At 55.0% G+C, this 27,849-nt stretch overlaps 1 protein-coding gene across 1 annotated transcript; it reads left to right on the forward strand.

The window, feature by feature from the left end:
• The first annotated feature begins 1,997 nt into the window (after positions 1–1,997).
• On the forward strand, positions 1,998–27,849 carry SPOCK2 (SPARC (osteonectin), cwcv and kazal like domains proteoglycan 2). The gene is made up of 12 exons (XM_059900732.1): positions 1,998–2,335; positions 2,473–2,968; positions 15,314–15,322; positions 15,700–15,745; positions 16,000–16,114; positions 17,617–17,731; positions 19,362–19,476; positions 19,896–20,015; positions 20,513–20,731; positions 22,234–22,296; positions 23,783–23,920; positions 24,016–27,849. The coding sequence occupies exons 2-12, from the start codon at positions 2,780–2,782 to the stop codon at positions 24,156–24,158; spliced, it is 1,272 nt and encodes a 423-aa protein (XP_059756715.1). The 5' UTR covers positions 1,998–2,335; positions 2,473–2,779; the 3' UTR covers positions 24,159–27,849.

Genomic DNA, 27,849 nt, shown 5'->3' on the forward strand with positions numbered 1-27,849 from the left:
AAAGTTTTGAGAACTGCTGCACTATACTGTCACTTCCTACCAAATGGGATCAAGTGACACATGGTTTTCTATAATGAGCTTTTCTTACCCAGTAATATGTAGTGGATCACATTAGTTGTCAGTAGATACAGATCTACATTATTTTTAATGTCTGTACCATAGCCTGTTGTATGTATTATAATTTAACTAGTTGATCCCTAACTAATGGACCTTGATTTGGTTTCCAGGTTTGGCTATTATAAATAATTCTGGATTGAACATCTTTGTGTGTTTGTCTTTTTATGTCTGTGAGGTCATCTAGAAATGAGATTAAATGGTTTTAAGATGTGGTTAAATTTAAGTTTCTTCTTTGGAAACTGAGGTTCCTTCCTCCATTTTGTATTGCTAAATATTAAATACAAACAGAAGAAAAGCATGAAACATATGTGCCATTTATCAGATACACCCAGGAGCTTTGGGGCCCCTTTCATTTGAAAAGGCTGACCTGCCAGTAAGTCCCTCAAAATTTAGGAAAACCTTTTCTTCTTTATAAACAGTAGTTATTGTCCATTTTCTACAGCTCTTTTCTCCCTCATCTGGAAATTTGGATTTTCCCTCCTAAATAGCTTTACTATTGGATTAACTAACAGTCCTGGACTGTTATTGATTTGCTTTAAGCCCAGGGCTAAAATTGACCCAGCTTGAAGCTGCTACAGAAGGCGGGTCCCATTGGAGGAGTGTGGGAAACATTTTGACCTTCAGGGGTCTGGAAAGAGCTATTGTCTTATAGATGGGCATCTTGTTAGTGCCTTTCCAAACTCTTTATTGGGCAACTGTAGTAATTTCAGAAGACCAGGGACTTCATAAGATAGTATTAGAATGGGAGAGCTATGACATCTAGGATCTACCTCCTCAGTGTCTTGGAGACATGTAATTAGGTTTGCTAAAAGACGAGGATTGAAATGGAAAAAGTTGGCAAATGTTAGTACGTATTCAGAACTATGGGACATCATAGCCACCTCTTCCCAACCTGAGGGAAGAAGACCTAACATTTCAAAAATGTTCACTATGCCCAGGCACTTAGTATGTAATTTTGAATGGGTTTCACAGCAATCTTCTGAGATGGATGGTATCATCATTAATTTATAGATAGAAGATAGATTAGGTATTTTGCCCAAGAACCCAGCTAGTAAGAGGGATTCCATCCCCAGTCTATATGACAATAGATTGCTCTTCCATTATACACTGTGGCTGTGTACAACTGGGCAAGGCAAGCCAGCTTTATTTACTGTGAGATGAAGACATCAATGGCCAGGGCCTCATTGCAGCACCGCCTCTAAATCTGACTGCAAAGAAAAAGAAAACATGGAAAGGGAGCTGTTGTTTTCTGTTTTCCCAAGGGACCCCAACCCAAGCCATTGATGCATTCAGAATTCCCAGGCAAGCCAGACTCAGGGTGACTATGAACCTTTCAACCTGTGTTTCTTTCCTACTGATTAAGATCATGTTATTCATTGCCTTTGATTTTTTATTTTTTTTTAACATCACAGCAGCCAAGTTTTTTGTTTGTTTGTTTTTTTAAATAAAAACACAATCTAGGGCTTGGGTCCCAAAAGTTTAATATGTTTTGTCCTGTCAGATTATCTGTTTCCTCTTCAATTTATTTGTGATGTAAACCTCACCCCATTTCTGCTCTGATCCTGGGACTGTGCCCAGAAATGTGTATGTCAACACATTTCTAAAGGCAATGATAAGGATCACAATTTTAACAAAAACTTAAACACCTCAAACAAACCCAGCCTCCCCACACCCCTTTCCCCAGTGGCTTATTAAAATCAACTGAAGTCAAAACCATAGCAAATGTGCCTTTTTCAAATTTACCTCAAGGCAGATGAAATGGCCAGACATTTGCCTTTTAGGGTTGCCCTAAGAAGAGCTAACAAAAAGGGTGACAGCCCTTAAACAGTTGCTTAGGGAGGAGGACATCTGCCTCTGTTTTACCAGCTATTCAGTGCTCAGGCCTTGCCTTGAAAAGAGCATGTGGGGCTGGGCCGCAATAGTTCTCAGGCAGCCAGTTGTTATATGGCTTTTGTCTTAACGAAACCACCCATTACTGTAGAGCCGTAACTCGCAGGAAGCCAGCTGTCAGGGCTATGGCGCAGGCCCCTCTGGGTGGGAGGCAAGGGGAGAGAAAGAGTGTCTGTGGCCAAATTCCATTTTAGACACCTGAGCCTGGCTGTGTAACCAGAGAGTTTCGTCTTTTCCTCACTCCCATCTTCCCTGAGGAGACCCGGCACCCTTCTTGCTCTCCAGCCTTGGAGAGACAGCAGGGACATTTCCAGATCTGGATTCCAAGGTTTGCAACTCCCTAAGTGCTGGGCTGGGCTGGGCTGGGCTCTGCGGCTGCGGCGGCTGGCTGGCGTTTGGCGCTCTGATCTAGCGCTTCCCTTTGAAATCTACCCCCTCCTTTTTTTTTTTTTTTTTTTAAACCAGGTATGATGATGTCAAACGTGATGCTGATGCTACAGTTACAGACACGGCCCCTGCTGGCGCAGCCTCTCTGATTCTCTCTTCCTCTCCACGTCCGGCGCTGGGCTTTTTTCAGACAAGTGCATCTCCTAACCAGGTCACATTTCAGCTGCGACCCACTATCCGTCTGTCACCGGAGTCAGACCGCAGGAGGAGGGCTGAGGAAGACGACGGCGTTTGCTCCCCCAACTGCGGGGTGGGAAGAAGGACATTAAAATACTGCAGAAGTCAAGACCCCCACTCCCCCACCCCAGGTCGAATTCAGACCACGATGCACGCTCCGGGCTGCGGGCGGCTGGCGCTGCCGCTGCTGCTCGTCACAGTAGCTGCCCTGGCCGAAGGCGACGCCAGAAGGCTCCAGGAGGGCGAGACCCCCGGCAATTTCATGGAGGACGAGCAATGGCTGTCGTCCATCTCGCAGTACAGCGGCAAGATCAAGCACTGGAACCGCTTCCGAGACGTGAGTCTGCGGGGCCGAGAGGGCCGAGGGCTGGGGATGGGGGTTTGGGGAGGGAGCTTTGGAGCAGAGACCCGGGGGCCGGGAGTGGCGGCTGCACGTCGCAGCCACAGGCTCCCGCAGCCCAGCCGGTTAATTGCACCAAGAGTAAACAACGAGCACCCACCGGGCTCCCGAGACCCCTCCTCATGTACTCCCCAGTCCGGGAGCTGGCGGGCTTGGGACACCCAGTCCCACACCCGCCCAGCGCGAGGAGTTGCTCTGGGGGCGTGCGTAAGCGACGAGGTCTCCCCTTCAGGCTGGGAGCGGAGAGGGGTGCGGGTTGCAGTGGGGCGGGGGGAAGGGGGCGGAGGGGAGTAGGGAGGGAGGGGCGGGGACCCTGGCTTTGCCTGGGCCTCCGACCTAATCCTCTCTTTTTTTTGGTGAGCCATCCCCAGGTGTCCCCCAGCTGGGTGGATGCTGCAGGTTCCACATACGGGCCACTGCAGAAGGGGCTGGTCTGGGTGGGGCCGGCGGGGACGGTAGCATCGTCTTGCGCTTGCCTTCTATTCTCATCTTGGGCTTTGGGGAAGGGAGAGACAGAAGGGGACAGGGCCCTTGGTTGGCGCTTTGAGTTGGGGTCGGGGGGCGCTCTTAGCAATCCTCCTAAGGCGAGATGGTGAAAGGCGTGTCCGTGATGGGGGGGCTGGTGAAGGCAGTGAAAATACCGGAGGCCACCTCTGGGTGGCCCCGACAGCCAGGTCTGGGGTCCCCATGCTGAGGGACGCGAGCACTTATGGAGGCTGGTTTTCCAGGACCACCCTTTCATGGGGGAGCGCGGCCCAGAAGTTGGGGAGCTCCAACCTGGAGGGAAGACTCCCTAGCCCAGTGGACTTGAAAAGCAGAGGGGAGAGCCCAGTAGCTGGGTATGGGAGCCCTTCGGGGACGCCCGATGGAACCCAGGCTTAACCCTGTGCCGGACTTTGCGGGGTAGGGGGTGGGGAGGCGGCTGCGGAGGAGCGGGCGTCGCTGCAGCACTTTGTTTACGGGCACCTGTAGATCAGAGGGGAAATTGAAGGCTGCCGTGTTCGCAGAAGGGGAAGTAGGAGTGAGGAGGGGAGGGCAGAGGGCGTGGCTGGGACCCAGAGAAGGGTCGGGGCTGGGGTGTGAGGTGCAGGATGGGCCCGGATGCTCCGGAGGAGAGGAACGATGGTACCCCGCGATCTGGTGCTTTCCAACACCCTGTCCCCAGAAAATCTCTCCTACGACCCCAATTCTTGCTCCTCATTCCCCAGATTCTCTCATCAGACCCACCTAGTATAACACAGGCCACACCGTGACGTTTCTCATCTTAAATTGTGTGCATCCAGAAGTTCCTTAGCAATGTGTTTAAAACACACATGCTTCATATGATATCCAGCCACATGATGGAAACTGGCAGAAATATGCATCTTTTTGTTACCCTGAAACAAGTGACTGTTTATCTCCAAAGTCAAACGGGTAGGTTGTAATTCATTAGGACTCGCATGCTGCCTGGTCCTCAGGGCTGAGTGGCCTGGGCCCGAGTGGGCGGTTTGCCCCACCCCACGGCTGGTCCGGTGACAGGAGCCTGGAGCTCCAGCAAGACCTTTTCCACGTCCCCTGCAGGCCCAGCACAGATTAGCTGCAGTCTCCTGCCGCTGCCTGGGAAGCAGCCCGGCCACAGCAGCGAGAGGGTGGCAGCAGGCTGGCCCATCCTGAATCCATGTGTCACTTGTCCAGGCCTCCTTCTGACTCGTTGGCAGTTTGATCTTCCAAAATGGGCCTAGTGAAGGTCAGAGGGAAAAGAAATGCTTAATCAGAACAGTACAGGTTTAAAAATAAAAGGTTCCTACCCACCTCCCTTCCTCCACTGACTTCCAATAGCCAACTCTGTGGGTGAGGATAGATGACTGACTGCATGACCCCCTGGCACAGGGCTGCCCACCTGTCTCCCTGTACTGATGCCAATCACTTCCCCCTTCCTCCCATGCTCATCAGAAGAAAGCCACCAGAATGAAATTCTGCAGGACCTGCCCCCATAGGATTCATGGAAAACTTCAAAGCATGTGTTGGTTTGCGTGGCCTCAGGCATTTATAGGGTAGATTTCCTCTAAAACCCCATTTAAGGTAGCCCTGGCTATAGGAGAACGGGGTCAGGGAGAGAAGGAAGACAAGGAAGGCTGGGCAGGAGGATCTGGCTATAGGGATCCTTTGGCAGCTTCTGCAGAAATGCAGGAGGCTGCTAGCTCAGAGCCACTGCATTGCATAACTCTAGGGGTGCCATAGTGTGAATGGTGCCCCCTGGAGTTGTGCAGTGCACAGACCGTGCACAGGGGCTCTGCCAGGACTGCATACAGTTCTCATTCCTCCCCTGTTAGCAGAGGCCCCACTTCCCACCCTACGGACTGAAGGCCCTCTAGTTGGACACAGTAACATCAGCTTTATGTACATTTCATCAGGCAAGCTTTCTTGAAAATATGCTCCTTCGCTTCTCAAAAGAGAGGTAGGAGTTTCTTTTGAACCTCTGAGGCATTGCCAGATGGAGTCAGAACCTTGTTGATAATCAGTCACAAAATGGTGCAGGGCCCCCACTCTGCCTCAGTGGAAGGGAGGCAAGCAAGCAGGGGGAGTGGAATATTCTTGGGGAATAGGATCAAGGAGTCGATAGTGTGGGTGAGGGAAATGTCTCCATTTAATGGTTGGACTGAATTGAGGGGGGAGATTGAGGGAATCATGTCTAAGTGGTCAGGAGAACGAAGGAGAGAAGGAAAGCGTGGGCCGTTGCTCCAGTGTGGAATTGGTCTGAGCTGGTTAGTGGGGAGTTCAGCTTAGCATTCTTCCTCTGAGCGCTAGGATTATTAGGGGGGTCGGGTGTTGTGAAGGATTTACTGGCAGAGTAATCCTCCCCTCCAGTGGGCGCGGGGCTCTCACATGTGTCAGGATAGATCTCTGCCCTGCTGCCGGGAGGAGGGAATTTCAAGTCAGAGGAGATGGGGATCTAGCTGTGCCCTGCTCTGTGCAGGCCTGGGCTTTTCAGAGCCCTACTCCCTAGTGCTACTATCTCCGAATTCACTCCCTGCAGAAGTGGGTGGATTTTACCGCAGTCTTTGGAACAGAGCATCCAGAGCCTGGTAGATAGAGATGGACACTTGAGAGGAGACAGGCCCATTACGCAGCATTCTTCCTGCATTCTTCCTGGCAGCTTCCAAGAGCTGGCTGGACAGCACTGACCGTTCTTTTTCTTCTTGGCTCTTCTCTGCTTTGTACTCCACTTCCATTACATTTTAATGATATTTATGAGTGTCCAGCACAGTGCCGGGCACCCGGGAGGCACGCAGTTAGCACGTGTTGAATCACTGGTTGCAGGGAGTGCTTACATCTGCCAGTCCCTGCAGTCAGCGCTTCATCCCTGTGGCCTCTTGTGCCCTCCAACAACCTGTGAGATAGTTACCGTTACCTTATAGTCCACCCTACATAGGACACAGAGGCACAGAAGAGCTGAGTAACTTATCCACGGTCAAATAGCTAGTAAGCAGCAGAGCTGGGATTTGAACCCAGGTCCTCTAACTCAACTTTGCTTTTTAGAGAACTCTAAGCCTAACCCTTAGTGGAGATGGAAAAGAAGAGTCTACCCTGGCTTGTGCCCTATGGGCTCAAGGATGCCTGGGCAGGAGGAGCACCTCCTAGGAAGGGGGGGGCCAAGGCTCTCAGTGTCTTTGGCAGCCTGCCACCAGCCTGGCCTAGCGACCCTCCAGAGCAGCTCTCTACCCAGGAGAGGCATGAGGCCTGGGTTCAGGTTCTGACTCTGCCACTGCCTGGCGACATTATGCCAGGTACGTCACATAACCTCTCTGAACTTCAGTTTCAGTCTAGGAGACTGAAACGGACACGTAAACATGAAGACATCTTGTCAGAGGACTGGGGGGGCATCCATTTCAGGCAATATAGAAAGAAACTCCAACCCCATAGAAAAACCAGCAGATGGATCAGTGTTTCTGGGGCTAGCCCACACCATGCCTCATGAGAATGACACCGATGTATGTTTACTAATTCACTCATTCACTGCAGATCTGAGCACCTCGTCTAGGCCTGTGTTCACCATGAACCTGGGGTCTGGCCCAGGGAAACATCGCCTGCTGGCTACTTAGGATTCTCATGTTTTTATGAACACCAAGTAGGCCAGTAGCAAGTTTCAGCCACAAAGGGGCTCCCTTGTTACCACCCCTCCCCTCTCCCCATCCCATACTACTGAACCAGTGCAAGTGTGGGAATGAGCTGCACAGGTGTTCGTGGATAAGTGTGGGTGTGTGAGAAGAACCCCAAACTGGGTCAGGATGGATTCCATCATTGGGATTTGGGGATGGGAGGCTGAGTCCTGCCCTGGCCTCCTCCTCCTCCACCTCCACTTTGGTTTCAAATCCTGTCCCACACTGGAGGGGCTGGCGTCGCCCAGAGCAGTGTAGTGCAGTGAGAGACTCTTGAACACCCAGCGGGGCTCCAGGCCTTGGGAAGAGAGGGAGAGAAGAGCACTCTTTGCCTGGAGAGGCCATCTCAGTCTCCTCTCAACTTCCAGGCAGTCTGCAGAGGATGGCCAGCCAACACCACCCCCTCCATTCTCCAGAAGGTCAGAGGGCTGTCTGGAGGAGTGGAAGAGCTCTATCCTACCCTGAGCCCCAAGGGCCCTGGGAGGGTACTTAGCTTGTCTTCCTCCCTGGGGGAACCACTTCCAGTTTCTGGCCCTTGATTTTCCCCTTGGTTTAATGGGCAGCCCTTGTCATTCTGTGACTCCGGAAGATGGCGCTAGAGCGCATCCACAGCCCTCCACCTGCACACATCCCCCACCCCCCCTAACCCCCCACCACCCCCTTGCCACAAGCTGAGCAGCAGGACTTTGGGTTTAGGAAAAGGATTTTCTTTTTGCTCCTGAGGAGGTATCTGTGGCCAGGTCAGGGTTGAGTATGTATTAACCAGAGACCAAGAAACCTGAGAAATGAGGCCTAATGGCATCCTGGGGCAAACACCAGGCTGAGGATGGCCATACCGCCACTGTGTAGGTTCCCTTGTAAGTGTAATGTGGGTCTTCTTAGGGCTATAGACAGGGAAAATGTGTCTAACCTTGGCGGGCAGACCCAGGCCCAGCTGCAAGCTGTAGGGTGATGTGATTCCTGAAATGTCGCAGCCTCTGACCCCCTGAGGGCTCAGCCAGTGTTCAGTTGTATGTGTAGCCCCTCCTTGGGGTTGCTGCAGCATTTATTGGTCATAAACACATTTGGCACATGTTGGTGCTGCTTTGCATCATCACTTACGCTGTGGGCTTGTATCTCAAGAGTCCTCCTGCTGGTGTTTATCACATTCCTCCCAAGGCAGGTCCCTGAGGGTGGGGTCTGGGGATAGACTGCTTTGTGACCTTACCACCCCGTCCTCAGAGCATTGCATGGGGTTTTTGTGCACACAGTAGGTGCTCAGTATGAGTATATGCACCGTGGAATAGGAGAGCCAGAAAGGGTCTCAACTAACCTGTCCTCGACCCCTCCCTCTTTTCCCCAGGGAGCAGCACTGTGGATTCAGGTGGTAGAGGGCAAAGGGAGAGCTGGGGCTCTGGGCTGAGCCATGCTGACTATTGGGGGTGATCTCTTCCTCTTTTTGGACCCTGAAGGGTTGGGATAGTCACAACTAGAACCCCGGCACCCTGACTCCAATGACTCATTTGTAGGATAAGGGAGTAAATGCTGCCGTGAAGGAACATTATCCCGCAGGCCTCCCTGTTCTCCCCTGTGTCTGTGGGCCTGGACCTGGCTGCAGCCAGCCTTCCCCTTTCTCCTGGGAAGGAGGGGGCTCAAAATTTCCCCCCACCTCGATGGGCCCACCGAGCAGGTGACCCACCCATCAGACCTGTGGGTGAGTGAGCACAGGGCTTCCTCAGGTGGAGACCAGGTTCCCTGAGGCAGGGCATCCTGCCCCTGTGGCTCTCTTCCCTGACATCTGAGAAGAGGTCAAGGCTGCACACAGCAGGAAGGACAAGCCAGGCCGGGCCAGTGTCTTACTCCTGCTTGGACGCAAGCTGCTGGCTCCTTCCCTGATCCCTTGCTCCCTTGCACAGGTTAGAGGACGTGGAAGAGTCTGAACTTGTTCAGGCTCCTTTTCCCCTCTTCTCAAAGTTCTCAGTTTAGGAGAGTGGGGGAGCAGAACTGCGGCGCCTCAGCAGCATTAAGCACTGAGCGCTGAGCCTCCACGTTTTACAGATAAAGGAACCGAGCACACCCAAGCCCATGTGCTCTTTCACAACCCCATGTCTGTGTTTTCTCAGCTCCAGTGTCTGGCCGTCCTCAGAGATCCCTGGGATTTAAATCCTGCCCCCCACTCATGTTCCAGAAAGGAAACAGAGGTCCTGAGGCAGCTCAGAACAGAACTCCAGGCCCACACTCCCCTATACCTCTCTCTTGTTCTCCGCCCTCTATGGACCCCTGGGGCCACTGCCTGAACCAGAAACCCAAGGACTGGGGCCAGATGCCCCTAGAGCAGTGGAGAGCTCAGGCCCCACGGAATGTGGGGATGGGGGGTCAGCGCGGGCATACCTGAGGCCAGGTGGAGCTCCTGGCATGCGGGCAGTGATAAGCACATTTTTGTCCTCCAAGGAAATTCCTCCGAGCAGAGAGGAGGTGGGAGGCGGGGAGTCTGCCAGATGCCTGACTCCGTCTGTTTGTCCAGGCACAACAGCCTCTGCCGCTCCCTCTGAGAGAGGGGCAAATATTTAATGACTGCCCCCCTCCCAGCCTCCTCCATGTGGAGGGTGCCGCCTCCTCAAGATGCCTTCCGCCTGGGCCTGTGTCAGGCCTCAGCTGAGAAGGAGCCAGGCGGGCCCCACTTCACCCCTGCTTGTTCCTTTCTGGGTCCCTCCCTCTGTGCTCCCCGGCTCTTTGCAGGGTGAGGTAGGAGGGGACCCCAACTACAACTTCCCCACTCCTGGGCCTTCTCAGTGGACTGGGTTCCATCAGAGGTTCCCTCGCCTGAGGAATGAGGCCAAAATAATGCCGGCTACGGGGCCTTTCAGAGGTTGAGAGAGGCCTGGCCCACTTCCATTTTTAGAGGTTCTCGATCTATTAAAAAATGAAGAAATGCCATAATAGGGTTACAGAAGTTGTGGTTTCTTTAAAGCCTCATGATGCACATCTTTCGGTCCTGTCGGTGTGCCTCTGGCTGTAGCGCCTCAATTGGAGACGTCAGAAGTCTGCGTTTGAGGCTCCTTGTGACTGTGAGACCCAGAAGTGCCTCTCGTCCACCTTGTCCCCCAGACTCCCACCGTATGTGCCGAAGAACCCAGCTTCAGTGCTCCTGTTTCGTGAGTTTTGCAAGTATAGAGCTTCACAGTTTACAGAGTGCTCTCACAGCCGTTATCGCACTGGGTCCCTCCGCAGCTCAGGGAGGAAGGCAAGGGAGTCACCCTTACTTTATAGGTGAGAGAAGGGGCTCCAGCGAGGGCAAGGCTCTCTAGGCCACAGTCTTGTAGGCAGTCAGAGGCCAGGCCAGACCAGTACCCAGTGCCCTGATTCCACGCCAGGGCGAGGGTGGGGGGTGTCTGTCTCTCCATCACACTGTGCTGCAAAGAGGCACGTGGAGATTTGCCCAGGTGGTTTTTAGCCCTGGGGCGCTGCTCTTCTTTTGCTTGATTCACTGCTGTGTCCCATCCTCCCCACCAGATGGAGAGGCTGGGGGAGATTGGGTTAATTCAAGCTGTGAAGTGAGCGGGTGATTTGGGTGCTAATTAAAATGACAGGAAGTAAACAGCGCTTGGAAACACCCAGCATGTGCCCCCTAAGCCCGACTAGGCTTGCGCACTCACTGCCGTTTCTCCCCCAGCTTGGCACAGTGGGCCCTGTCTCCATGGCAACCGGGCTGAGCTGCTGAGATCAAAGCAGGAGATGGGTTAGCTCCAAACCAGCCAAACCAGGGGCGTGTGAAGAGGGTTCTGGAAATGCCTGGAGAAGGGGGGCCCCCAGGTGTCTTCCCCCACACTGCCAGTCTCTCTACTCTGCTACAAGACTCCCTGCCTAGGGGTTGGAGCAGAGCTGGTGTGGTGGGAGAAACCACCCATGGGCTGGGATTGGGCCTCCTGGGTCCAGTCCTGGCCTGGGACTTTCTTTATCTGTGAAAATTTATGGAGCAATACAGAGTCCTGGTTATAGGGGCACAGATTCTGGAATCCGAGTTCTGGGGGTACCAATACTCTCCTGCTGTGCTCTTGATGTGTGATCCTGTATAAGTCACTTAACCTCTCCAAACCTCAATTTTATCACCTGAGAAATAGGATGATAATAGTGATTTTCTCTTAAATTCTCATGAAGAGTAAAATGAGCCAATGAGTGCAAAGCGCGTAGCGCAATGCCTGTCACACAGTAATTGCTCAGAAGACGTTAGCTATTATTAGGGTATTTTTACTATTGCTAGGTGCTGGGCGTAGAAAGGTGAACTTTATATGGTCTCTGCCCTCAGGGAACTGGCCACCTAAATAGGGCAGAAGCAGTGGCGTTGCTTGGTGTAACCAGAGCAGTAATAAACTTCTACTAGGTGCAGTCCACCTGAAGGAAAACTAGATATGGGGCGAGGTTAGGGAAGATGAAGTGTGAAAGCCAGGTTTTGAAAGATAAATAGAAGTTCAGGGGCTGGATGCAAACATACATTCCAGAGGGGGAAGAAGGCTGTGCCGAGGCCTGGCCAGAGTGAAACATCCACTGGAAGGACATGGGGACAGGAAGAGACTCAGAGAAGATGGACTTTCTTCTGTAGGTGACAGGGAACCCTGGGAGGGTTTTTAAATATAATATTTATTGTGGTTTTTTTTCCCCCTTCATTACAAAAGTAATACATGTTCATTGTAGAAATTTTAGAAACTTGGAAAAAGGCAGAAAGATGCCCAAATTCTCTATTCCTCTCCCCTAGAGGAAACCACTGTTAACATTTTGATATGAATCCTTTTTACCTAATCATCTTTAAATATTTTTTTTTTTTCAAAATGAGAGCAAGCTATATATTTAGTGAAGAGTTTTAAGACGGGAGAAACATGATCAGATCTTCTAGACAGATCCCTGTGGCTGCAGGGGTGTGGAAGGTGGGCGGGGTCAGGGAGAGCCCAGAGGAGATGATGCAGTAAGTGAGGCCGGGGTTGCTAGGGTGGGACCAGTGGACATGGTGAGGGGAAGGCAGGCTGGAGAGAGAGCAGGAGGTGGAGTGGACAGGACTTGCTCCTCTCACTGAGACCCCTTGGGGGCAACTCTCCTCACACCCCACTGGTCTCTTGCTCTCCCAGTGGTGGCCGCTCTCTTCTCCATTTGCAGGGGCCCCTCATGTGGCCTCTCCCTGCCCATTTCCTGTCCCTCCACCATTTTTTCCACCTGAAGTCTCTGGTCTCTTCTGCTATAACATCTTTTATTTGTTGAGTATTTTGTGGACACCAGGCACCCTTCAGATACCATCTCCTTTAATCTCTGAGTGGTCCAGGCGATAGGTGCTGAGCTCCTACAGGCCAAGGTGCTTGCCCAAGGTACGCTGGTAAGGGAGCGTGGGCTTCTGTGTGTGACTCCAGGGCCCTCTCTCCTCCTCATCTCCCTCTTTGGCTGGCTGCTCCCATTCTCCTGGAAGTGAGGGTCCTGGGATCCAGAACCACTTAGGCCTCCCCCAACCTCATCCACCACAGCGGAGACAAGGAGCTTAGCTAGAACCCAGGGCAACCCTTGTGTACAAAAGGGGCTCAATCCCTGTATCCTGAATCAGGGGGAGTCTTAGCCTCACTTGGGTTGGGATGGGTGGAGATGGCTCCCCACCAGGGCTCTCACAAAGCAGCTGGATGGTGAAATAGCCCTTTCTTAGAACTCTCTCTTCCCCCAGCCCACTCCCCCCTGGATTTCTAATCAGAAATTCTTGGTATTGACCTTTGAGAACCTTCTTTGTTCTGAGTCCCAAAGGTTTCTGCTCACAGCCTGGTTGGAGGTTAAGGCATCAGGTTAGGTCCAGAGTGAGGGAGGGAATGAGCAGGCATCGAGGCCCTCGGCTAACACCCCTCCCTGCTCCAGTTCAGGTGTGGGTCGGTTCTGGGGCACACAGACCTTGTTGGTTGAGAGCAGGTGACTCACACAAGCCACTTCCCCCGTCCTCTTCACAACCTCATGCCCACTCCCCTTCCAGAGGATGATGGAGCAGATGGGAAGACCCCAACTCCATGCAGGCCAGTCCCTACTTTTGCCCCAACTTGTAACCCTGGCCTCAACCACTTGGCCATGCTCAGCCTCATTTCCCACCTGTGGTGAGTGGACACCAGGGGAGGGACCCCTCCACCCTGATGAGTTCCTGGAGAAGAAGAGCTGGGTCTGGGCTAGCTTCCTTTGGCCCTGGCATAAAGGGAAATTATGCCGCAGTTCCCTGTCAGCTGCCTGGTGGTCTTCTTAGAAGCTTGCCCAGGGGTTCAAGAGGGTTCCAGCCATGTCCTGTGGGATTGGGTGGGTGCCTGAGCCAGGAGCCTGGGCTGGTCTGTCCAGTGTCCAGGGGGCCGCCCAGGCCAGGTTCTCCAGAAGCCCCTCCTGTGGCTTTCCTCCTGCTGCTCCTGGGTCCAAGGACTGCAGGACACTGGCTGCTTGGACACATATGTGGGTTGTTACTTCATTTCTAGATAAAAACCAACTGGCTCTGGGTGAACTGTCTTGAAGTGTCCTTTCCTACGAACACCCAGCACACACTGTTGCTTCAGGTGTGTGCATGGGTACAGATGCTCACAGACGAGGACACGCATGCCTGCACACACAGGTGCTTTGGGACACACGCCCATGAGTGTGCACGTGTGAAGACCCAAATGAATGCCCACACGTGTGCGTGTGCAGAAGCACACACTCAGGTTTGCACCTGACCCCAGCGTGCTCTACCTGGGTCTGATGCCAACCGCTTGATCAGCATGGCCCCTCTCTGGCCTTTGCCCAGGAGGCTGTGTTGATAAGGGCTCTTGCCCCTGCCTGTTCCTGATGCTTGTCAACTTCCAGGGGACACATCAGAGGCCTCAGAGCCCTTGGGCTTTCAAGGCCCTGTGGGTGCCCTCTGGTGCAGGACCCCCATGCCCTCTTCCCCAGGCCTGACAGGAGTCTGGTCCCTTCCCACCCCTACCCCAGAGTGTGGCCTCTGCCCTCATCCTTGCATAGTTTTGATCCTTGGGTGGGACTCAGGACGAGGAGGCAGCTGCACGTGGCTTCTCCTGCCCCCTGTCCTCCAGCACCCGGAGCCCCATGCAGAGGAGGCCGGCAGCTGGCTCCTTGGCACTGCCAGCCTCCAGTCCTGAGAAGCCCTCTCCCGCCTGCCTGGCAGAGCTGCTACCGGGAGCACCTTGGGAGCTGTTCACTGGTTTTCAGCTGCTGCCTCCACTCCACAGGGGAAAGTGGGGAAACCAGAAGGAGCTGGGGTTTTATGCCAGTGAGCTAGGCTGGGTGGGAGCTGCTCTGCCTCTGGCCACTGTGGGGTCCACAGGCCCAGGGGAGGGACTTGTGGCCGGAGGAGGGTGAGGAGAGAGCTCCCGGGTGCCCTGGGTGCCCGACAGTGTGCGGTATCCAGAGGAGAGGTCTGTGCTGGGCGTTGGGTGACCTGGGTTCTGAGACGGTGGGACCTGGGTCAGGTCATTTCTTGTCTCTGGACTTCCCGGCCTCTCCTGCACATAGAAGGGGCTGGGACAGATGACCTCAGAGGACCTTTTCAGGATCTTCTGAGTCTGAGGATTTGCAGCTGGACGATGGTAACTGAGGAAGCTGTTGGGAGGGGCCATGGTCCCCCTTTCTCTCAGTGCACCATCTGAGTTCTGCACGCAAGTCAGACCTTGACTGAAAAACAGGTGTCAGGGGAGGGGACTGCCTAGGGAGGGAGGGACCCTGGTAGAAGGAGAGAGGGTGTTTCTGGAACAGCCAGGGCATAGGCATGAGAATCACTTCCCAGGCAGTATGGGCCCCTCAGACATCTGTCCTGATGGTGGGGTCAGGGCTGGTTCCTTTGGGACCAGCTTCAGGGCCTGAAGTAGAGGGCTGGGGCCTCACGCTTAAAGCCATGGGGCTCACCTCCACTGCTCCTAAGGCCAGCCCTGAGTGGGCCCAGGCCTTAAGCTCTCTTTTGTAAAGACATAGGAGTACTATCCTCAGTTGGAGGCCATAGAGGTCAGAGGACGGTAGCACTCAAAGACCATTGCCCAGCATCCACAGTCACGTGATGAGGCCTGGGGAGCCCTGACCACATGGTCTGAGGGTAGGCCTCACCCTAAAATCCTCATCTCTCCCTCTCTCCTCCTGCTCCGGTTCCCGTGGCCTGCTGCTGCTTCCCGATCCCCAGGAGGTGGAGGTGAGTACTGCCTGGGGCTCCACTGCATATGTATCTGCAGCTACACACCCCACTCTCTTCTCTTCTCCCTTGCACACTTACCCCAATTTCTCCTCCCCTGCGTCATCCAGTGTGGGATGGGGGGTGTGGAATAAGGAACTTAGGGGAGAGGCCGGAAGAGATTCTGGACATGGGTTTAGGGGGATAGAGGTCTGGGGGAGGCAGCTGTCAGGGCCTGGGTGGACAGGGGTCATCTGGGAAACCACGAGGATGGTGGCAGTTGGCATGTGGAAGCAGTGGCCCAGCCTTCTCCTCTGTTGGCCCTGGAGTTGAACTTCGGCTCTAGGATGTAAATCTTAGCCCTTCCCTTCTCCCTCACCCCCTCTGTCCTTCCCTAGGACGACTACATCAAGAGCTGGGAGGACAATCAGCAAGGAGATGAAGGTAACATGCCCCTCCCACGTTGGGGAAGGTGACTGACACCCGTGAGGACTTGAGACCAGAGGGCAAGTCCTGATCATGGCTTTGGACGCTCCTTGGGGAGCCAGACCAAATGGGGATGGAACTTCCAAGCCGAGGAGCTCTGGTTATCAAGGGCTGATAGAGGGGCTTCCCAGCTCAGAAGTGGGGCTGGGGGCTCCTGGGCTCTCTAACAGTGAGTCCCAGGTGACCTGTGTCCTAACTCTGTGTACCTGCAGCCCTGGATACCACCAAGGACCCCTGCCAGAAGGTGAAGTGCAGCCGTCACAAAGTGTGCATTGCCCAGGGCTACCAGCGGGCAATGTGCATCAGCCGCAAGAAGCTGGAGCACAGGTGAGGGCCTGGGGGAGGTGGGAGGCCTGGAGGGGGTTTGCTTAAAGAGCAAGGGGTTAACTAATACATAGGAGAGGATCAGTTATCTTTTGCTTTGGGACAAACTACTCCAAAGCTTAGTGGCTTAAAACAACAAATTTGTGTTATCTCACACAGTTTCTGAGGGTCAGGAATCAGATGTGGTTCTATTGGATGGTTCTGGCTTAGGGACTGTCAGGAGGTTACAGTCAAGATGCTGCCTGAGGCTGCATCATCTGAAGGCAGCACTCAGGCTGGAGGATCCACTTCCAAGCTCACTCACTTGGCTGTTGGCCCTAGTCAAGGGGACCTCTCCATAGGGATGCTTGAGTGTCCTCACAGCATGGCAGCTGGCTTCCTGTAAGGCAAGTCATTCAAGGGAGAGAGAGCAAGGAGGAAGCCACATTTATGACCTAGTCTTAGAAGTCACACATTGTTACTTCTGCCACCTCTATTTGTTAGGAGCGAGTCTTAAGTACTGCCACACTCTAGGGGAGGGGAATTAGGTTCCATGTTTTGAAGGGAGGAGTGTCCAAGAATCTCTGGACATATTTCAAAACCACCACACTGTATGAGATCAGACACCAAACTGTGGGACCCAGGGAAAAGCACATTTCCTCTCTGGGCCTCGGTGTCCATATCCGTAAGACAAATGGGTTGGTCCAGATAGTTTGAGGTTCCTTCCAGCGCTGACATGGAACAACTTCATGAAATATTTAAGGTTGTAGCTTCTGAGGCATGCAGAGGAGGGAAGGAGTGAGGGGCATTTGAGGCCTTAGCTCCAGCCCAAGGACAAGACCCTGCCTGATTCCAAGACCCCTGGAGAAGGTTCCATTTCCCTCCCCTTTCTCCTTAATCATAGAATCAGAGACCAGAGACTTGGAGTTGCAATCTTAGATGCCTGTAGGGGCCTGGCAGGTAATGTAAATGCATGAAGAGAGCTTGGTGACAGACCACTCTGGTGAGCCCAGGCCTTGTGGAAATGCAAGACCAGGACTCCCATATCTTCCATTTTAACTAGGCCAGAAATCCAGGTTTTTTTATGTGAACTCTTCCATTTTGCAAATGTTCATGAATAACCCAATTAAAAACAAAAACCCTTGGTGGTCAAACAAAATGATCCTACATTCCAGATGTGACCCATGGGCCATCAGTTTGCAACCTTTGATTTGGTCTTACCCCTTACGCAAGTGTGAGTCCCTTTTACATCTTACACTTGGACCTGGAGTTGCAACCTGAGGGCCCTGCTGGAAAGGGGAAGCTGGGGGTCTGTACCCTGCCCTGTTGGTTCCACCTTTATGAGCTAGAAGAGGGTCTGGCTGGGGGTGATGGGAGGGTGGGCAGGGGCAGGGAGGCAGCTGCATCTACTGTAGATCACCAAGAGCAACTTCTTTTTGGAAACAGTCTCCTGAACCCTCCCTTGCCCTGTCCGTCTCTCATTTTTGCTTCCATCCCTGTGCCCTCCCATTCCGTTCCTCCTGTAGGATCAAGCAGCCTGCCCTGAAACTCCATGGAAACAAAGACACCATGTGTAAGCCCTGTCACATGGCCCACCTCGCCTCTGTCTGCGGCTCTGATGGCCACACTTACAGCTCAGTGGTGAGGAGCCCTGGCCCCAGGTGGGGTGGGGGTGGGGTGCACTGGAGTCCGCAGGGAGCAGAGAGGACAGCTCAGCTGGGCCTTCTGTGGGGCTCCCAGTGCTGCTGTGGGGCTGGATGCACTTGTCGGCGCATTCAGCATGGCCGACCACAGCAGGGGCACCAAGCCCGGGAGTCTGAGCCAGACCCTGCCCCTGACCTGGGCAGGTGCAGGTGGGGGCTGGGGCCTGGAGGAGGCCGGTAACTGCAAGTCAGAGTAAGTGAGGGAAGGGCCTCATGAAAGTATGGAGGGCAATGGAAGGAAGGAGCTCCGTCATCCAGGTGCTGGGGGTTGAAATCTTCCCATGGGTGGATATCCACGTGGACAGGATGGTTCACCAGCAAGCACCAGGCATTCTGGGGCAGGAGGAAGTAACCTCCGTGAGATGACAGTGTGGGAGGGAATGGTGGTTGGGTGAATGAATTCCAGCTTGATGGGATTTTTGTGAGGGTTAAATGAGACAGGATTTGTGAAAGCATTTTATAAACTTTAAAGTACCATAGAAATGCGGGTGCTAATTGTGAATGCTTCTGCTGGCTGTGAGGAGTTGCTTGGTGTTTGGAGGGCATGGACTGTTAGCTGGAGTTGGGTTCTGGGGCTTAGGAACCCTTTTGGGGTGAGATGCAGATTTAAGAGTCACCCGTTGTGGGTGATGATTGAAGTTGGGGAGGGGATGAGGTCACCCGGGGAGAATAAGGCAGAGAGAGAGAATAAGCAAAGGGGCAGAAGCTGCATGGAGGAGGGGTACAGAGGACGTAGGCGGAGCTGGTAGAGAGAGGAGAGCGCTGAGTCACACCACCTGAGGGCAAAGCGGGGTTTGGGCAGGAGGCTGTGGTCTGAGGCTCCCAGCGCTGCCCTGTGGGGAGGTGGAGGTCATCGGGAGGTCTGGCTTCCAGCCCAGCCCCGTGGCCTTGGCTGAGTCACTGGGCTTCTCTGAGCTTCCGTGTTCTCTGCTGAGCACGAGAAACACAATTCCTCCCTCACAGAGCTGTCGGGGGCCAGGTGAGATCACGTTGTAAAATGCTACGAGGACCCGCTTCTCATGAGCGGTCATCCCATGGGGAGAAACCAGACACGACCAGGGGAAAACACTTGAAGGGCGAGGAATGGATGAACCCCTCTCGAAACTGTAAAGGCCAGGGAATTAGCAGGTGTTCAATAGCCAGTAGCTGTTTGTTATCAAGAGAGCCCATGGAGGTGACTGTGGGAAGGCCATGAGGGAGGGGCCCACAGCCGGTTACCTAGGGGCCAAGGGACTGTGGGGAGGAAGAGGAGAGGCCAAGAGGGCAAGGAGGGGTAGGTGAGTGGGGGTGAGGGGATGGGGGTTTCCTGGGAAGGACAAATGTGCAGAGAGGCAGGCTGGTGCGGAGTGGGGCTCCTGGGAGCCTTTGATTCCCCCCCTTCCTGGGCCTGCTGCCCCTGACCACTGTACACCTGTGGCCTCCAGGGGGATTAGGAGGGCCGCTCCAGGCTGTCCGTGGGTCTGTCCCTCCCATCTCCAAGGGGGAAGGCCGATGTGGCTGCCGTGGTTGGCTGGAGGGTGCCCCTAGCAGTGCCCCCGTCACCCAGCCCGACCTTTCTTTCCGTGCAGTGTAAGCTGGAGCAGCAGGCATGCCTGAGCAGCAAGCAGCTGACGGTGAGATGCGACGGCCCCTGCCCCTGCCCCACAGAGCAGGCCGCCACCTCCTCCACAGACGGCAAACCAGGTAATGAGTGCTGGGCCACAGCCAGGCTAGGGCTGGGGGCGGCTCACTGCCAGGGCCCCGGGGCGCCTCCTTCAGGGCCCTGGGATGGCAAGAGAGGTTTGCAGTGGGCAGGGAGAAGTAGCAAAGACAGGGACAGGCCTGAGGGACCTGTGGGTCTGGAGGTCTGCTTTACATGGAGCAGGAGGGCTCCGGCCTCATCACAGGGAGACTGCGCTGTGTGTTTTCAGTGCTAGGGAGTGAGGCGGAGGAGGAAGGTGGGAGAGGAGGAGAGAGAGCCTCTGACTTCTAACTCCCCTTCCCTCTGGCATCCCACTGCCCAGCCGCCAGGCCTGTAGGGCAGCACCCCCAGCTGAGACCATGCTTGCTGCTTCACCCCACCTTCACCCTCCACCCCCTTCTCCCTGTTCTGCCGACTGCAGAGACCTGCACGGGCCAGGACCTGGCTGACTTGGGCGATCGGCTGCGGGACTGGTTCCAGCTCCTTCACGAGAACTCCAAGCAGAACGGCTCAGCCGGCAGTGGGGCCCGCCCGGCCAGGGGTACAGGAGCTGGTGGCTCTGCAGGGGAGGAGGTGGGAGATGGGGAGACAGGGGCACGCTGGGCCACCTGGCTGCACTGGGGAACACCCACTTCTGCTCCCTCCTGCCAGACCCTGAACCCCTAAAAGAACCTAAACCTCAGAACAAGGGGAGGGAGGCTTGATCAGACAGGAGGGATTTGGGATAGCTAACAGGAAGAACTTCTTAAAATGGGTGGAAGGAAGCTAAACCCTGAAATGGGTAGCCAAGGGAAGGTAAGGAGTTATTTTCCCTGAAGGGCTTTCAAAACAGGGTTTTGACTGGTTTGGGTGCAGTCCTATGCAGAGGCAGAGGGATGGGCCTTCAGCCATTCTTGAATTTCTCAACGCCATGGCTGGATCCTGAGCTGTCCTGACCCTGAACAGAGGGCTGGGGCTGACAGAGAGGTGCAGGGATGGATGGACAGATGGATGGAGCGATTTACCTTGAGCAGGTCTGAACCATGGCCTTCTCCCCAGGGCTGGACAAGAGCCTGGGGGCCAGCTGCAAGGACTCCATCGGCTGGATGTTCTCCAAGCTGGACACCAGTGCCGACCTCTTCCTGGACCAGACAGAGCTGGCTGCCGTCAACCTGGACAAGTACGAGGTCTGCATCCGCCCCTTCTTCAACTCCTGCGACACCTACAAGGATGGCCGTGTTTCTACCGCCGAGTGGTGCTTCTGCTTCTGGAGGGAGAGTGAGTGTGGCCCCTCCCCGGCCCCGGGCCCCGGGCCCCCGGCCCTGCTGTGCGGGCTCTGCGCCTTGCTCCAGGCTGTCTTTGGGAGTCGGGGTGGCTCGCTCTTGGCTACCTCCCCATGCCCAGAACTTTTCCTGCTCCCCCACTTCCTGCACTCTCTCAGCACCTCATCTCTTGGAGCCCAGGGAAGCCAGCACTTGAACTCCCTTCCTTGGCAGCCTCCAAGGTGGATTTTGTGGGTCCTGAAGCTTATGCACTTTCGGAGGCCTGCTTTAAGGAAGAGTATTAAAAACTACAAATGTAAAATTTCTAGGGCCTCTTGGAGGTCTTGGAAGGGGCTGAGGGTTCCAGAAGCTGAAGCCAAGTTGGCTTCTCAGTGATTCCACCTTTAGGCCCATCTCACAGTACTTGCCCCAAATATGTGATCATGCGTGTGATCATTAGCCTTAGAGATATAACGTCATTTGTCAGCTTTATATCTCCTGAGCCAGAGCGGGACATGTGCTTAGAGATCATCTAGGCCAAGTGATAACCATCATCGATGGTTAAACTGAGGTTCCGAGGGGTCAGCTGACCAGCCAGAGGTGGGGTAGCCCGTGCTCTGCCTCTGGTGTTTGGCCTGGTCCCCACTGTGGTCGTGTGATGGGAGTATACAGCAGCTGTGGCCCGAGGCTGGGGCTTCCTCTAGGGTTCTGCCATAAGCTGGTTTGGGACACTGGGCAGGCAACTGAATCTTTCCGAGTTCAGTTTCTTCGTCCGAATGGGGAGATAACAATACCTCAGAGACTGTTGTGAAGATGAAGTGAGAAAATCTGGGTGCAGAGCACCATGTAAATCACAAATCCCTCTGCCAGTGTGGGGTATTTTGACCAGTTTTACTGCCCGTAACTGCCCAGCCTTCCTGCGCTCTCTGCACAGCTCCAGCACTTTTACTTCCCAGGCCTTTGGAGCTCGTGCTGTCCATTCTGTGCAGTAGCCTTCTTGGGCAGGAGGCTGGGAGCTGATCTCATTTTACAGCCAGCCACGCCCCCGCTGGGAAGGGCTAGGGGACTTCTCAAGGTCACAGACAAGTTAGATTTGGCTGCCAGTTATTTTCAGCCTTCCATCTAATGTTCCCTCCAGTCTTATGTTGCCCCCGGGCCCTCTCACCCTGGGGAATCTGTGCATTCACCTCCTCTTCTGAATCCTGTTTACTCACCCCATGAGTCGCCAATACCCTCAGAGAGCCCTGGGCTTCTTGGGGGGGCCTCAGCGCATCCCACAGACATGGAACAGCCTCTCCCAGTTGGAGCCTGGGTGTTCTTATCTGGCAGAGCCCCTGTGCCAGTTTTGGAGTCCTTAGATGGATCAGTGCATCCCACTGTGGGGCAGCCCTGTGTCAGAGCCTGGGTATTTTCATCTTGCAGAGCCCTCTGACTGGGTTTCTAAGCCTTGAGGGGGCTCAGTGAGTCCCATCAGCACCGTGGGACAGCCCCCATCAGAGGCTGATTCTCTCCCTGCAGAGCCCCCCTGCCTGGCAGAGCTGGAGCGTATCCAGATCCAGGAGGCTGCCAAGAAGAAGCCAGGTGAGGGGGCTGGGCTGGGCTCAGAGGAGGAGTCGGGTGCCCCGGGGTCCCTCTGAGGCCCAGAGGCTCTAGCCCCTGGGTATCATGGAAGACGCTGAGTTCAGAGGAGGCCCTGGCTTAGGAAGACAGGAGAGGGAAACCCCCTCCTGTCTTTATCCTCGAGGTGGGGAAAGGTCTCCCAACCAGCCCCTCAGTAAGTGTGTTTTAAGCACTAATTTTGTGTCCATTCCTGCCGGGGCTGGAGGTAGGGATACAGAAGGTTCCTAAAACCCTCTGTTCAACTTACTTCAGCCAGGGTGTGTGCAAAGCTCGAGGGAGGCCCCGCCATAGCAGATGCTCGTGTTCTCAGCAAACATTTGAGTGCCAGCCCTGGAGAGACAACAGCAAACCCAGCCTAGGTCAGAACTGATGGGCAAGACAGTAGTGGTCCCTGGCCTCATAAAGCACACAGGATACTTGGGGAAACACAACCCACAAGGTGACACACCAGAAAGACAGAGCGACCGGTTGTGGCTCCTGTATGTATGGTGCTGAGGGAGAGCTCAGTGGACAGAAGTCGGCCTGGGGTCAGCGAAGGCCTCTCTGGGGAGCTGGTGTTCAAGAGGAGACCTGAGGGATGAGAACGAGGTAGCCAGGAGCAGAGCTGAGGGCAGGAAAACGTTCTTGGGACACAGAAAGGACCCGTGTGGCTGAGCGTGGTGGTTGAGGGGACAGAGGTCCGAGGGGCAGATCCCATGGGGCCTTATAGCTCCTGGTGCAGCTTGGCCTTTAACTGGGCAGTGAGACCAACTCATATGAAACCAAACACTGGAACCTCCCTGCAAAGCCGTATTGACTGAGAACCCAGTGGCCTTTGGGGTCAGGCACTAGTGCCACTTCTGCCAGGAAGCCAGGATCTTCCTCCTGGAAGCAATCCTCTCTGGTCTGCATTCCCCGAGCATGTGCGCTGGGCCTTAGGGCACATGTCCTGGGGTGCCTGGTGTTAACATTTCTATGTATCTCACCCCTACTAAGTGGGCAGAGTCTATCACCGGGTCCCCGGAGTGGGGATGTCAGCCGGTGTCTGTTAAGTGAACAGAGGAGCAGCCTGAGGGCAGGTCAGAATCAGAGGGCTGGGAGGAGAGGCTGGCGTTGCCAGCAGGAGACAGCCAGGCAGAGGGGCAGCTGTAGGATCGAGGGCGTCTGGCACAACGAGGTCAGACTGGCCATCCTGCAGGACTTGGGAACTGTGGAGGCAGATGGGAGCCATTGCAGGGGCTGAGCAGGTGGTTTAGAAAGGCAGGTTTTCTTGTTCCTGGCCAGTCAAGCTGGAATAAATGCTGGCGTCCAACCCTGGACGTCTGAGCTTGTTGGGTGGTCAGTACCTGGGCTGGCTGGGATCTGGTGGGGTCTGGGCCCCTGTGAACCCAAGGTCCCAGGGCCGCCTCTGGGAAGAGCCCTCACCCCGAGGCCCCTGCTCTGACCCTGCGGGGCGTGCCCCATTCAGGAGTCTTCATCCCGAGCTGTGACGAGGATGGCTACTACCGGAAGATGCAGTGCGACCAGAGCGGCGGCGACTGCTGGTGTGTGGACCAGCTGGGCCTGGAGCTGACTGGCACCCGCATGCACGGGAGCCCTGACTGCGGTAAGGGCCGGACGGCAGCCGGAGGCCCAGCTCGGTGTGGCAAGGTTTCCTGCTAGCAGGATGCTAACGTGCCCCTTGGCTTGTTCCCCTCACAGACGACATCGTGGGCTTCTCAGGGGACTTTGGGAGCGGTGTCGGCTGGGAGGACGAGGAGGAGAAGGAGACAGAGGAAGCAGGCGAGGAGGCGGAGGAGGAGGGCGAGGCGGGCGAGGCGGATGACGGAGGCTACATCTGGTAGATGGCCCGCGGGGAGCTGGGGCAGGCCAGGGTGCTGACGGCCGGGGAGACAGGCCTGCAGAGACCTGGACAGAAGCAGGCAGATTGCGAGCGGATCCAGAAAATACAGTCTGAAGCTACCCTGGCTCCAACGGGGAGGACCAGAAGTGTGAGTGTGCATGGCATGTGTGTGGCATGTATGGCCGGGATGTGTGAATGTGTGTGTGTGTGTGTGTGTGTGTGTGGCATGCACTGAAAAACGTGTCCTTGGTCCACACTGCTACTGGCAGAGTGAGTCACCCAAAGGCCCCTTCGGCCTCCTTGTAGTTGTTTTCTTCCCATTTTAGTTTTAAAATACACACATACACACACTGCAAGGTCAAAACTGATTAAATGAGATACCCCCTTGCCAGTCCCCCAGCCCCATCCAGGCCCACCCTGACACCCTGGGATTCCTTGTCCTGATTTGCTACCCTCACCTCAATCAGTCCTCCCTCCTCCTGCCCCTGCCCTTCTCTCTTTCCCTTCTGGAGTCAAGCCCTGGCCTGTGGGATGAGGCCTAGGGACCATCCCTGGGGGCAGAGGGGAGGGAGGGCAGGGAGCTGTCTGCTGGCCAGTTTGGCTGTGACGCATCCACCAGACTCAGATGAGAGGGGCTGGGACACCCGCCTCAGTGAGCGCTTTCCCTTTGCTGGACTCTCCTCCTAACCCAAGCCAGTGTGACCGGAGGTAGCAGAGAAAGAGCTGGGGGCAGAAGCTGAGAGGTGAGGGAGGAAAAGGCCTTGGCAAGCTGCTGGGGAGGGGAGGGGTGGACCATGTGAGGAAGAGAAGGGGCCAGCTTGACAGGGAGAGTATGCCTTTGCAGATCCAGGTAGAGCTCTTAGGAGTGGAGACGGGGCACCCCTGAATGCCAGGCCCTGGAACAGCTCAGGCCCCTTTCTGTGGCTCTCAGGTGGGGGCCTGGTCTGGGCTGTTCTGTAGGGGCAGTGGGTGGTGGTTATGCAGGTGAGCTCCCCCTAGCCCTGAGGGAGGACCACACCTTCCCCTGTCTCCATTGCTGGGGTCCCCCACTCCAGGAACCTGAGGATCAGGCCGCAGGTGAAGAGCCTGGGTCTTGCCCAGGGGTGTGTGTATGCACCCACGTCCTCCCTGACCCCTTAATAAATGCTCCCCTCCCATCCAGACCAACAGAAAGCATTGTCCCTGAGACCCTGTGAAGGAGGAGCAGTGGAAAGCTGCAAACTTCTGCCCTCAGAGACCAGGATGTTTCCCCATCTCTCCTTCTCAAGAGAGAGACACCCCTGGGCCATTTCCAGCCCCACTCCTCTCAGCCCCCGGGCTTGCCCTCCATCCCCTCTGAGGGTCCCCTAGGGCTGCTCTAGTGGAGGGCCTTTCAAGCTCTGAGGTGTTCAGGGTTGTGAAAAGTCAGAGGGAACAGGTCCAGGGCAACCAGAATCTGAGGCCGTGCCTCACTGTTCCCCCAAATCTCCTTACCGTGTGGGAGCCAGCATGGATGAGAAAGTGCCCCATGTTTTTTTTTTTTTCCTTACTCTATCCCGTTCTCTCCCTATTGAAGCAAATTTTTTAACACCTTTGGTGAAGAATTTCTTGCCTGGATTTGGGCCTCTGATGCCCTTTGGTGTGTGTGGTGAGTGCAGTGTGTGTGTGTGTGTGTGTATGTATGTGTGTGCGCGCGCACACGCGCGAGCCTAGGGACCACCCCTGGGGGCCTGGCATATGAGGAGGAGCGCCCTGTGTGCTGGGTGGTGGCAGGGTGTGGGGTCCACGTGGTAAGGTTCCCTGGGCAAGCCTCCCAGCCTGGCTCCCCGGATTCTTTCCTTCCACCCCGGAATCCACATCTTACAAGCCCTCCCTAGGGGGAAATAACTAAACTCCAGTTAGCGCCGTGAACCGCTTCTCATTCCACAGCACAGTTCTGAGTGTTAAGGTGTCACGCTGTTCCCGGTCCCCCTCGCCTGTCTCGCCCTCTCCCCTTCCTGTCCGCGCAGTCCTTCCTCTGGTCCCCGCTCAGTTCAGGGAAACTCCGGTTCATGTCAGCCCTCTGCCGTCTGAGCACAGCTCCTCTCAGAGCTACTTGAAACTTCTTGCTCTCGCTAGGACTGGAGTCTGTCTGTCTCTCCCCTCTGCCCTGGCTCAGACTTCTGGAACCGTCTCCTGGGCATGGCTGTTGAGGATGCTGGGGCGTTCTGGGGTGGGGAGGGGGCAGAGAGGGAGGGGTGCCCCTCTCCTCTTACCGTTGCCCTCCCCTCCTGAGGGCGCATGCCCTCTCTGGGTCTTCTGGTTGTGCACGTTTTTATGACCTTGTAAATATGTTGTAGAGAGAAAGCAAAAGGCGCTGAACTAGACCCTGGTGGGACTCAGAGGTCCAGCATTGCCCTGTCTCTGAAACCCCTACACTGCTTTTCACCCCACTCTCTGGGACCGAGACACCCGCCCCCTGCAAAGTTAGCCCAAGCAGCTTGTGCCCAGTGGGCTGAAGGCCTCCAAGTCACTTCTTGTCAGACAAGGTGCAGGTTTCCTTGTGAGCAAGGTTGCAGGGTGGTCCTTCCTCAGCTCCTTGGATGTGTGCCCTTGATCAAGCTGTCTGCCACCTGGCCCCTCCCTTGTCCCTCTTCTCGGTGTCCTCTCTCTGTCCTGTCCCCACTCCCCTGGCTTAGGCAGGCAGCGGGATTCGGGCTGTGTTGGAAAGAGCTCAACCAAGTTTTCAGAGAAGTTTCTTGCCTGGCCCTGGAGCTGCCCTTGGCCACCCCTGGCCTCTTACCCACTGGCGCTGGGAGAGACGGGCATGTCTAAGATGGGGCAGGTTGGAGTTGGAGCGAACAAATGTGCCTTGAGAGACCACTCAGAGAGGGTTCAGGGCGATGGGGAAGGAGGTGTGGGAGCTCAGGAAGGAGGAGGAGGGAGGTGAAGCTGATGAGAGTGTGAGGGGGTGTGACTGCCCCCCGTTGTCCCGCTGGGGCTGTGACCACATGTGGCCAGTGGTCACACTTCTGTCCTCACGCCAGCCTGCCTGGTTTTAGTGGGCAGGCCACCCACTCACCTCTCATGAGCTCCATCTGCTTTCAGCTTCACCTGAGTGGGTGGGGGTCCATTGGGATCAACATGGGAACCCTCCATTTCACCAAAGCCTCCCCCGCAGCCCTTGGGGAGAATGAATGGCTAATCAACCGACCCCCGGCATCATCGTGAGGCTGTGGGCTGGCAGGGGTCAAAGGGAAGAGACAGCGGGGGTGCCAAAGGAGACTGGAGACATCCGAGGAAGTCCCAAGCAGAGCAAATTGCTTTATAGCCTGAAGCCTACTTAAACTGTGTTATGTGCAATAACTGAGCTTAGAGTTAAGAATTGTGTTCAAGTGCTTGGATTTCCGTCTGTATATTTAAGTGCTGAAATCGTATCTCTCAGTAATTTTAGATGTCTTAAAAAAAAAATCGAAAAACAAAGTGTTAGACTGTGTCTGTGCATTGATGGGCACTCAAGCGTCCCGTGGGTCACCCCACCCTCTTCCTCTCCCCTGTTCCCCGCCTCCCCTCACATTCACCCCTGCCCCCCGCCTCCACTTGGGGACCCCGCCTCGTGTTGTCTTTATCTGCCTATTAACTCAGCCTAAGGAAACAAGTACACTCCACACATGCATAAAGGAAATCAAATGTTATTTTTAAGAAAACGGAAAATAAAAACTTTATAAACACCA

This window comes from Balaenoptera ricei, chromosome 16, assembly GCF_028023285.1.
Source record: "Balaenoptera ricei isolate mBalRic1 chromosome 16, mBalRic1.hap2, whole genome shotgun sequence".
Classification (NCBI taxonomy): domain Eukaryota; kingdom Metazoa; phylum Chordata; class Mammalia; order Artiodactyla; family Balaenopteridae; genus Balaenoptera; species Balaenoptera ricei.